Source organism: Crocodylus porosus, unplaced genomic scaffold, assembly GCF_001723895.1.
Source record: "Crocodylus porosus isolate Cpor-Errol unplaced genomic scaffold, CroPor_comp1, whole genome shotgun sequence".
NCBI classification, from domain to species: Eukaryota; Metazoa; Chordata; order Crocodylia; family Crocodylidae; genus Crocodylus; species Crocodylus porosus.
The window spans coordinates 1343265-1353831 of NW_017728934.1; the positions used below are offsets into that span (position 1 = coordinate 1343265).

The 10567-nt window shown below is 45.8% G+C and overlaps 1 protein-coding gene across 1 annotated transcript; it reads left to right on the forward strand.

Moving 5' to 3' along the window:
• Positions 1–50: 50 nt before the first annotated feature.
• On the forward strand, positions 51–1814 carry KCNA10 (potassium voltage-gated channel subfamily A member 10). Its single transcript, XM_019546184.1, has one exon. It carries the CDS (start codon positions 122–124, stop codon positions 1682–1684), a length of 1563 nt encoding a protein of 520 aa, XP_019401729.1. The 5' UTR covers positions 51–121; the 3' UTR covers positions 1685–1814.
• The last annotated feature ends 8753 nt before the right edge of the window (positions 1815–10567 follow it).

A 10567-nucleotide genomic window follows, 5' to 3' on the forward strand; every position in this document is an offset into this window, starting at 1 on the left:
GCATGCACACACAATTCACCTCTGTCTCTCTGTGTGTTTGCTTTCAGATCATCATAGCGTGGGAAAGACACAAGCTGCTGGTATCTGACCCGGGGATTTATCCTGCTAATCTGATTACTGTATGATGGACGTGCCCAGTTGGAAGGAGATGGAGGTAGCACTAGTCAGTTTTGACAATGTCGATGAGATAGTGGAAGATCCCTGTTATTCAAACGACCTTATCTCAGCTAGCCAATCGCAGAAGGGACGCCCCAGCTGTGCCAGCCTCCTGTCCAACTGGAGAATCCTCATCAATAGCGAGAATGCCAACAATGAAACCATTTTCTCCAAGTTTTCTGCTGAATTCAGTGAGCACCTGGGCACAGAACGGATGGATATGGATGAAGGTGACCAGAGAGTCATCATAAACATCGCTGGATTAAGGTTTGAGACCCAACTTAAAACCCTCAATCAGTTCCCTGAGACCCTACTTGGAGACCCAGAGAAGAGGATGCATTATTTTGACTCCATGAGAAATGAGTATTTCTTTGACAGGAACAGGCCTAGTTTTGATGGTATACTGTACTATTACCAGTCAGGGGGGAAAATCCGGCGCCCAGCCAATGTCCCAATAGATATCTTTGCCGATGAGATCACCTTCTATGAACTGGGCAGTGAAGCTATGGACCAGTTCAGGGAAGACGAAGGATTTATCAAAGACCCCGAGACTCTCCTGCCCACCAATGACTTTCACAGGCAGTTCTGGCTGCTGTTCGAGTACCCGGAGAGTTCCAGCGCTGCCAGGGGTGTGGCATTGGTTTCAGTGCTGGTGATTGTCATCTCCATCATCATCTTCTGCGTAGAGACTTTGCCTGAGTTCCGAGAAGAAAGGGAGTTTAAGGCCACCAAAGAGGTCACTAGCAATGTGACCAAAGCCATGCTGGTCCCTAGCACCTTTACAGACCCTTTCTTCATCATAGAGACCACCTGCATCATCTGGTTCTCCTTTGAGCTCTTTGTCAGGTTCATCGTCTGCCCCAGCAAGTCTGAGTTCTTCAGGAACATCATGAACATCATTGATGTTGTCTCCATCATCCCCTACTTCGTGACTGTTACCACTGAGCTGATCCAGCACAGCGAACTCAATGGTCAGCAGAACATGTCCCTCGCCATCCTGAGGATCATTCGGTTGGTCAGGGTCTTCCGTATCTTCAAGCTTTCCCGGCACTCTAAGGGGCTTCAGATCTTGGGACAGACCCTCAAAGCCAGCATGCAGGAGCTGGGCTTGCTCATCTTCTTTCTCTTCATTGGAGTCATCCTATTCTCCAGTGCGATCTACTTTGCAGAAGTGGACGAGCCACAGTCTCATTTCTCCAGCATCCCTGATGGGTTCTGGTGGGCTGTGGTCACCATGACAACTGTTGGCTATGGTGACATGTGCCCTACCACCCTGGGAGGGAAGATCGTGGGGACTCTGTGTGCTATTGCAGGGGTATTAACTATTGCACTTCCTGTTCCAGTCATTGTCTCAAACTTCAACTATTTCTACCACAGGGAGACAGAAAATGAAGAGAAACAAATTCTGCCCAGGGAAGTGGAAAGACTACTTACCAGCGTGATTACAGGGAATGGCAGCATGCAATCTTTGAACAAGACCAATGGGGGGTGTTCTCGTGATAAGCCCCAAAACAACAACAGATCATGAACTTGACATGGCAGTATGGCACCAGTCGGGGTTTGACAAACGAGGTATAAAATGTCAACACGTTGTCATTTTTTTAAACAAAATTGGATTTTTTCCAGGCATTTTTCAGTCTCCAGTTTCCTGTGGCTGTTCAAATAAACACAGTCTTTCTTATCTCTTTCCCATGTCCACTGGTCTATTTTATTATCTGATGCTCAGCTGTTTGGCATTTTACTTCTCAACTTAGAAATCTCAACTCATTTCCTAACTGATGCAAGATAGCAACGCTGATACCTTGCTCTTCTCAGCTGTACATCTCAAAGTGTGTTAGACATGAAGTAAGCAATAAGCGTTAGTATTCCACAGACTTGTGAGCACAAGCAGAAAGAGATGAAGCAGCTTGCCCAGGGTCACCCATCAGGTTAGTTGTAGAGGCAGAACTAGAATTTGGGTCTTCTGAAATTCGGACCAGCGCCTGATCTACTAGACCAAGGCTGTCTGAGCGGTCGCCTTTGGGCTGGCTGCATGCATCCTATGAGCAGTTAATTGTAGCAGGTGCCAGAGATGCTGAACTGGTGCAACTCGGGAACCTAGAGGTGTACGCCACTGCTGTTACCTCCCCATCTTACCCACCACCAGATTCACCTGTGAGGCTGGTCACCTATTTGAGATGCTTTTTCTCAATACAGGTAGGCACCAAGTCTAATCTTGCTGAGGCAGGTTTTATACCACAGTCACTGTTTGAAATGAAAGACACTCCTGATTTAGGCAGTGAGTGAAAAGAGGATCAGGCCTAATGGAGGCACTCCTGAGACACACCAGGTCAAGTGAAAGTAGAGCTGGCCTTCCTGATTCCAGTGTGTGTGCATGTGTGTGCGCACGCATGATCTGACTCCCCAGCTATTTTATGCTCCTGCTCCAGAATGGCTGTGCCAATGACAGTCTGTTGCTTTTAGTGTCAAAGCCATAAGGAAGTGATGTTGGTGAGTCAGAGTGTCTCTGAGGGCATGTTTTCCAGCCTTTTTCCCTCGTCAAATTCAAACAGGTGGATCTTACTGTAGTTCGGCTTAAGAAATGTTAATTGGCCCATATTAACCTGGCTTGTGTAGCCAGGATGATTGCTGCTGTTTCAGGATCATAGTGGTAGGAATGTTTTATGGGAATCATAAGTAAGAAAATGAGTGTGAACCAGGAGTTTCTCAGCCTTGCCCATCTTGAGCCCAGTCCCAAGCAGATATAATACGGTATGTTGACCGACGCCCTTTCCCTTTAGGCTAGGGACAGAAATTACATGTAAACTGGTATAAGTGATCGGAAATTGGTTCAGCTCCTTAACACAACAAAAGTTCAGTGCATATAAACCACTTTCAAAATGGCCAAAACCAGTTTAAGACAAACCTGGAGGGATATAATATCAGACTTAACTGATTTAAGTTAAATCAGTTTATTGAACATCTGTCTTAGGTCCCCTCCAAGTTAACTTACAGTCCCCCAGCATCCCAAGATGCTTTGCACCTCCCCCACAAAACCTCCCTTGCAGGGTGGGCATGCTAGCCTTAGTCCAAGCTGTCCATTTTAGCCACAGAGAGATGTGCTCTAGCACCCCCTTCTGGCCTGGGCCATTGCAGGCCTCTGGTTGCATTTCTAGAATCAAAAGTGCATGTCTCTTCATTTGCTTACTGGTTCAATCTACACAGCTTAGAATAACCCGAGAAGATTGAATTTATTCAGTCTTGGGTTTGTTGCCTGTCTGTATTTAGCCTTAGTGCCACTGTGTCCTGCAGGCAATGACAGACATTGCAGTCCCTTTGCTCTGCAGAATAATCTGCTACCAGCTCTCTGCCTTGAGGTTTCCAGCTACTCTGATGGGCTGGAGCAGAGGCAGCACTGGAGCACAGCTGGCTATCTACAGAAAGGGGCATAAGAGCACTGCCACAAAAGCTGCTGCAGTCGTCTCATTTCCCTGCCTGACAAGTGGTGTGTGCTGCACAAGCCCGTACCTTGTAATGCAGTTATCTATCACTACTCCTATGGTGCAGATGGGGTAACCAGGGCTTGAAGAAAGGTTACAGGAAGAGCCAGTACTGGGGATCTTTGGATAAAATCCTGATCTCTTTAAACCAAGGGGACCATTTTCCCCATTTTTGTCTCCTGACGCTATTTGCTAAATCTGACACAAATCTGTGACTTGTTCCATTCACCATGAAATGGCATCTTCTTCCTAATAAACTGCATGTCAGGAAATTTCACTCATCTCGAAGTTTCAGTTAATTTATGCAAAAAAATTCCAGTGTCGACTCCAGCATTTCCTGAAGAAAAATCAATTGCACAGAACATTGCACTGCTGCAAATGAACTGGCAATCGTGTGTGTGAAGCTGGGCATATTTGCAGCACAGCTGGGATTGGTATTAACTGCAGTCCATGCAGGCTAGCCAGTGGATCTGCAGCAGATTGAGGCCCTGCAGTCTGTGTAGGGAGGAGTCTGCTAACACTTTTCTGCTCAGCCATAGTTGTCAGAGCTGTAGGCATAAAATCTGGGAACCTGATGCACTGTGTAGATTGGGGTGTGCTCAGCATTGCACCACAAGAAAGCAAGCGGTGATTAACGGGGTGAGCAGATAAAAGCTGCTCCCAGCACAGCTGCCCTCTTAGCTCCCAGCTGAACTTTTTCTGCAAAAATAGATTTCCTCTGATCCCAAGACACCTTGCAGTTGGCCTGCGCTGTGCTCTCCCTTTCTGATCTTGTGACGAAAGACTTGAGGTGCTATTAATAATACACCTTGCCATTACACATCCTGGTGTCTGCGTTGTTGCTGCTGTTACTCACAGCCGTTGCAGTGCTGGTTCGATGAAAGCAACTCGAGCATAAACAGACATACCATTTCTGCCTATTTAATGTCCACTGCTGAAAAGAGCTATGAGTGAGATGAGTAGATGCCTACTGTGGATGTTTACAGGGTCCCCGGAGCTGCGTCACATGCAGGGAACTAGCGGATGAGCTGCAATTAACTGTGTTAAATTGCAATGCCCAGAGTTCCTGGCTGCCACGATGGGCTGGAAGCAACAGAGGAATTTAAGAAAAATGGAAAGTGTGTCTTTGAGATCAATCAAGCATGATGCTCATTTGAGGGTGGCCTAATTGTTGTGCTCTGGGGAAGTAGACGCATAGGTATTGCACCAGGGCAGGGATTTGCAGCAAGACTCAAGTGGTGAGCACTTTTAATAATCTTGTTCTTGACTGTGGGGGCTATTAACTCAACCATCCTGTTCGCTCCACAAAGCAGCAGCAAATCTATACCCACTTGCACGTGGGTGTGTCAGAGGAGCAACAAGGCTGCTCATCTCACAGTTCTCTACAACCCAGGGTCGTGTCCCCGTTCTGCACTCATGCAGGCTCAGGAACCTCCACCGTTCCCCATCCTCGTCACCATTTCTAGCCTCACATGGACAACGTGCACATGGCAGCTTCAAGGCCTTCTTGGACATTATAAACAGCATTACAATGCCCTTGACTGTCCAACCCAACACTGAAGACACCCCCACCCATTCAAGTGCCTTTTCCAGTCACCTAGTAGCATACAAAGGCAAGGCAGGGCTATGTAGTGCATATCACTGCATAGGGGAACTTGCAGAGGCTTCCCAGCTCCATTGACCAGGTAAAACCCTATCCTTATTTTCCTGTGTCTTGGGTTAGACCCAGCACTCCATTGTCTGTACTGCTCAACTTTGCTTCCAAGGCCTAAATCCAAGCAAATAGTAGTAGATGGGAGGAACTCTGGGTCTTGAGCTCCCTTCTAACACCCTAAATAGCAGGTTGGCTATAGCATGAATGAAACAGTAGAATGCCAGGCCGGTGGGACTGAATATTACCTTACGCACTAGACTCTCTTCATCAGCTGTTTTTTCTGCCTGAATAAGTACACTCTGCATAATTGAATGAGGCAAACAGTGAACATAAGGAGAATGTGTAGCACGTGGGCATTGTAATGGAATATGGAGCCTTCCACCTTTTGTTACCCAGGGTTTGTATTGAGCAAATGGTGGTATTATCTGACTGTTCAGCAACCAACTTGGCATGTGGGACCTGCTATCTGGTACAAAACCAATGCACCAGTGTTATCACCACCTGGTCCTGCTCAGGCTTGATGTCAGCATGCGTAAAGAGCTGGTGCCAGACAGCATAAGGTAGAGTAGCCTTATGTCTACCAGAGGGGCAGGCAATTATTTTGGGTGGAGGGCCGCTTACTGAGCCATCGAGGGCTACATGACAGGCAGCCAGGGGCAGATAAATATTAATTTTCTAAATTTTTTAGGGGCCCTGCAGGCCAGATAGACTGGCCTGGTGGGCAGCATCTGGCTGACAGTCTGCATTTTGCCCACCCCTGGTCTACCCTAACCTATGCTAGGAACAGGGTTGACACACATAAGCTTTAAGGGTAGCTTGTCCCACCAACACACATCCTGCAGCTGGCAAGATCCGTGTGACGTTTCTGGGTAGTTTAGTGAAGACTTCAAACTTTAAGGCACTCCTGGCTCAGTGAATCTAGGCTCCCGGCCTTTTCACTTTCATGCAGGGCTAAAAGAAAAGCAATAAAGAATTCAAGGAAAACAAATCAATAGCTGCTATAACCAGAGTTTCACAGAAAGGGGAAACGAGCAATGATCTTGCAAAACAAGCCATCCGGAGAGACAAAATGAACTCATTTCGCTGCACTCTCTTATTAAAAAAGAGGGGAAGGATCTGAACAACACTCTGATTGCTGCATTGGTTCTGGAGTGGGACTTAGCCTCTCCCAAAAGTTCAGAAACGCTTTTCTCATTGTGACATGAAGAGTGCAGGAAAGAACATTTCAGGTCTATCTGCTTTTTTCCCCAGCTGCACCATTTACTCTTTGCAAGCGGAGTTGCCTCGTGAGTAGTGATGGATATTCACACTGAAATCTCTCTTACTACTACCTTGGACAAAGGACAAATTCCCAGGGAGATGACTCAGAAGAGAGTTATTTTACAGTAAATGTATGCAGCCTGACTCTCTCTTCAGTCTTGCATGTTGTTGGAGCTCCAATGACCTGAATAAAGCGAGTCCTCATCTATACCAGAGTGGTTAAGAGTAGGAGCGGGTCTCCTGGTGCTACTCCTAATTTATACCAGGGATGAGGGGATATTGGGTGTGATGGGGCTTTTGCTAATTGACGTTGAGGGTGAAGGGAAATTGAGCTCTTGATTTACACTGGAACGAGCAAGAAGCAAACTCAGTTCATTTTTTAGAAAGGCACGCTGTAGATCCTTATTTTAGTCTAAATGAAAGCCGATTTCAAAACATTTCTTTTCTTCTATAATTTGTGGCTTCCTTTAACCATGAGGCAGGAGCTAAATTCAGATCCCAGTGGAGTCTTCAGAAAGATGCTGCTTTGGTTCAAGACCCTAATCATCGAATCTACAATGATACGCTCACAGATGCAGTCAAATTGCTAGTTAGGAATTTTGTTATCCAAATGAAGAAATCAAAATCTTGGGGCAGACATTCATTCTTTACGTTCACTGGTGCTCTTGACGCATGGATTTCAAAGGAACATTGTGTTGCACCAGGGAAAGTTGAGACACCAAACAGGAAAGTGTGTTGCCAGTGGTAAGGCAGTAGGTCAGTGTCAGAGCTGGGTTTGGATCAGGGGTGGGCAAAATACGGCCTGGGGGCTGGATACACTCTATCTGGCCTGCAGGGCCCCTAAAAATGTGGAAAATTAATATGTATTTGCTCCTGACTGCCTGTCAAAGATGACAGGCAAGAGCCAGCAGCAAGGCCTGCCCAGCCCTCCCCAACCAGAAATCCTGCCTAGCCCCTGGGATTGTGGGGCTGTTCCTGCTTCCCTGCACCGGAGAGGGAAATGCAGCCCTCGACAGCTTGCCAAAACTCGGTAAGCGGCCCTCCACCCAAAATAATTGCCCACCCCTGGTTTAGATCTGCCTATCTGGAGCCTTTTTTATTCAAGCTGTGCTTCCAGACAGGGCCTGGGAGAGTTTCTGTACAATAATATCCCACTGATATTTAAATAGTTGCATAAAGCATTGCTGCTCATAATTGTAATACCTGAGCTAAGAAGCTGCTTATTTTGATATAAGTGAAGTCAATTTGGAAAGGTAATATTGGTATTGCCAGCTGGAAAACTGAAATATTTTGACTTCTGAGGGGTTTTCTTTTTGTCCTTTATGACCAAAACAATTTGCCCAAATCACTCTGAATTTGTTAAGCTGCGTTTTTGGTGGAAAAAATTCCAGATGAGAAATTTTACTCTATTAAAATGGTAACTATCAATGTACAGGATGGGGCTGGGGTGGCATGGTAGACAGCCCAGAGGTCACACATTTGAGGCCACAGAAGGTTGTTTTTCTTTTCAGAACACCAAAGCACTGAACATTTTTGGCTATTTTTCAAAGAGCTTCAGTCTATTTTCATCTGGGAAAAAATGTGGTTTTCAGAGTTTTATTTATTTGTATTTTTTGATGAAAAATTGAGATTTTTCCACTACCGTTTTCAACATTTTTTCCCCATTTTTGTTAATATTTTTCAAGTGAGTGGGGAGGGTGGAGAATAGCAATTTATAAATGTGTTCAGCTAAACCCCTTCCCTTTCCCCAATGGTATATTTTTCCTTCACCAGATGCAACAGGCAATGTTGCTTCCCCTTTTTTCATTGCTGAACGGTTATATCCTCCCCTAGGCTTTGCCAAGATTGGAACCCAATTAAAATGCCATTATTTCTCAGCAATAACATCTGCTGTGGAAACTAGTTCCCACGTCCAGCTTCAGACTAGAAATGGCAGAAAGGAATAAAGTCATTAGAGAGTTTCCTTTTTGTATGGTTTTGCATAGCATCATTATAACGATAATCATTGTGTTTTACCTAAATCCCACCTGTGAACACCATGCCAGAATAAAAGTGCCTTTTTACCCCGCTCTGGAATTGTTTTGACTCAGAAAGCATTTACCTCTTTGGCTGTTTCCATTTATTTTCAACTGTGCTGGCTTTTTTTTGTGATTTTAAACGACTCAGCAATTGACCCTTGTTGGGTGATCAAAGCGTATGTTTTTAATGCTATTTTCGATGCTTCAGTCAGCCTTTTTTTTTGTCCAAGGAAAAGGGATCGGAGAAAAAAGTAAAATAAAATTACGTGCGTGCATGTGCGTGAGGCAGAGAGAGAGAACACGTCTCCTCCAGAATGGTCTGCAGTGACTCCATGCACTCTGGGAGCAGAAACAAGGCTTTGAGTTTTTAAAGGCAGAACACACAGAAAATGAAAGTCACCATAGTTTGGCTACAGTGAGGAAGAGCTTTTTAATCAGGGTTATTCAATGACCAGGCAGCAGCACTGTATACAAGTCCCAAAATGTAATCTGTCCGGCTCCTCTTCCCTACCTAGAAAAATTAAAAGCCAGAACTTAGGCTGCAAACCTGCAAAGAGACTTGGGGACTTGGGGCAATTTCTGGGAGCCGACGTGAGATAATCCAGAAAAAATGGGCCTGGTTTTCAGAACAGGCTGAGCACTCAGGCTCTATAAACCAGGACCCTTTAAGGGGATGCTAACCTTGAGGAAAAATGACTTCACGGCTCAAGAAGAGGCATCGAGATGAGGGACCTTATCAGCCCAAATGGGCACGTCTCAGTGAGATGCTGACTGCACAGTAGCCCAATACTACTGCACAGTGGTGTTGCATGGCAAAAACCATGCTGAGATGCTAGCACGCAGAAGTATTAGGCTGCTGCACGACAGCAGCACTAAAACACGTTCACTGTTGCTCCCGTGCAGTAACTCTGGTTACTGCGTATTTATTTAGTACTTGCTTATATAAATGAGCAACAACTGCTCAGTAGTGTCTCATGTAGATGCACCCAATGGGTCCTAAACCTGCAGCCAAATGCAACCTGAGGACAACCTGCCTGCCACCTGACAACCCCAGGTTGTCCTCTCTACATTTTACCCGCTAGAGTCCGTCACCTGTCAACATTCCCGCTTTCCCCAGCCTCACTACCTGCCTTGCACCTGTCGTCTCTCTTGGCCTCTGATCCTCACTGCCACGCATTTGCATTTTCACAGACCTGCATTTTGCATCTTGGCTTCTATTCCACCCAGGAGACCGCAAAGCAACAGCAGGCTCCCCCTGTGCCTGAAGAAAGGTGTTTGTGCCCAAAAGCTTGCAAAGAACAATTTTCCCAACTATTTAAGTTGGTCTAATAAAAGATGTCACATTTACCCAAAGAACCTTGTCTGCCTGGGTAGTGTCAGAAACTTTTTCAAATCCACATGGATGCTTTTATCCAGTAGTGGAGGAGGAGGGGGAAATCCAGGCTGGGGGCAAATGTGTTGGCTAGTCTCATGGACACCTGGACACTCAGCAGGCACATTGTTGTCACTTCGTAGTTTTATGAGCTGGTTTAAACTCAGAGACCTTCCAAAAGGGTTTAGTCTGCCACCTGGCCTTAGAAAACAGATGATCCTAAGATCTCCAGGGTCTGAACTTTGCCTTCTGGTTTGTCACAGCAGCTACCACATCAATATCCAGCCCGTGACCTGGCTTCCTAGGTGCTACTGCAAAGACAAAGAATGAAGGATGATAGCAACACGCCCCAAGCAGTAAAACACAGAAGACCATTGAGAATCGTTTGATTTATTTGATCCAGGATAGAAATCTTTGATCCTGTAAGCGTCCTTATGACAGCAGTGAAAGCTGTTGTGTAAAAATTGACCTGAGAAAGAAACCAGACCTCTAACGCTCGTTTTGAGCAAGTTCTCCCCAGACGTTGTGGGCAGTCATCTCATTCGAGGAAGCACAATGCCAAATGCAGGATCTCATTAGCAGAATTGGTGGAGACAGAGGAAGAGAAATGAGGTATCTCTGCTGAGAT

What these genes read in the sequence shown, in the direction of transcription:
- KCNA10 (XM_019546184.1), top strand. Translation starts at nt 122, where the DNA reads ATGATGGACGTGCCCAGTTGGAAGGAGATGGAGGTAGCACTAGTCAGT.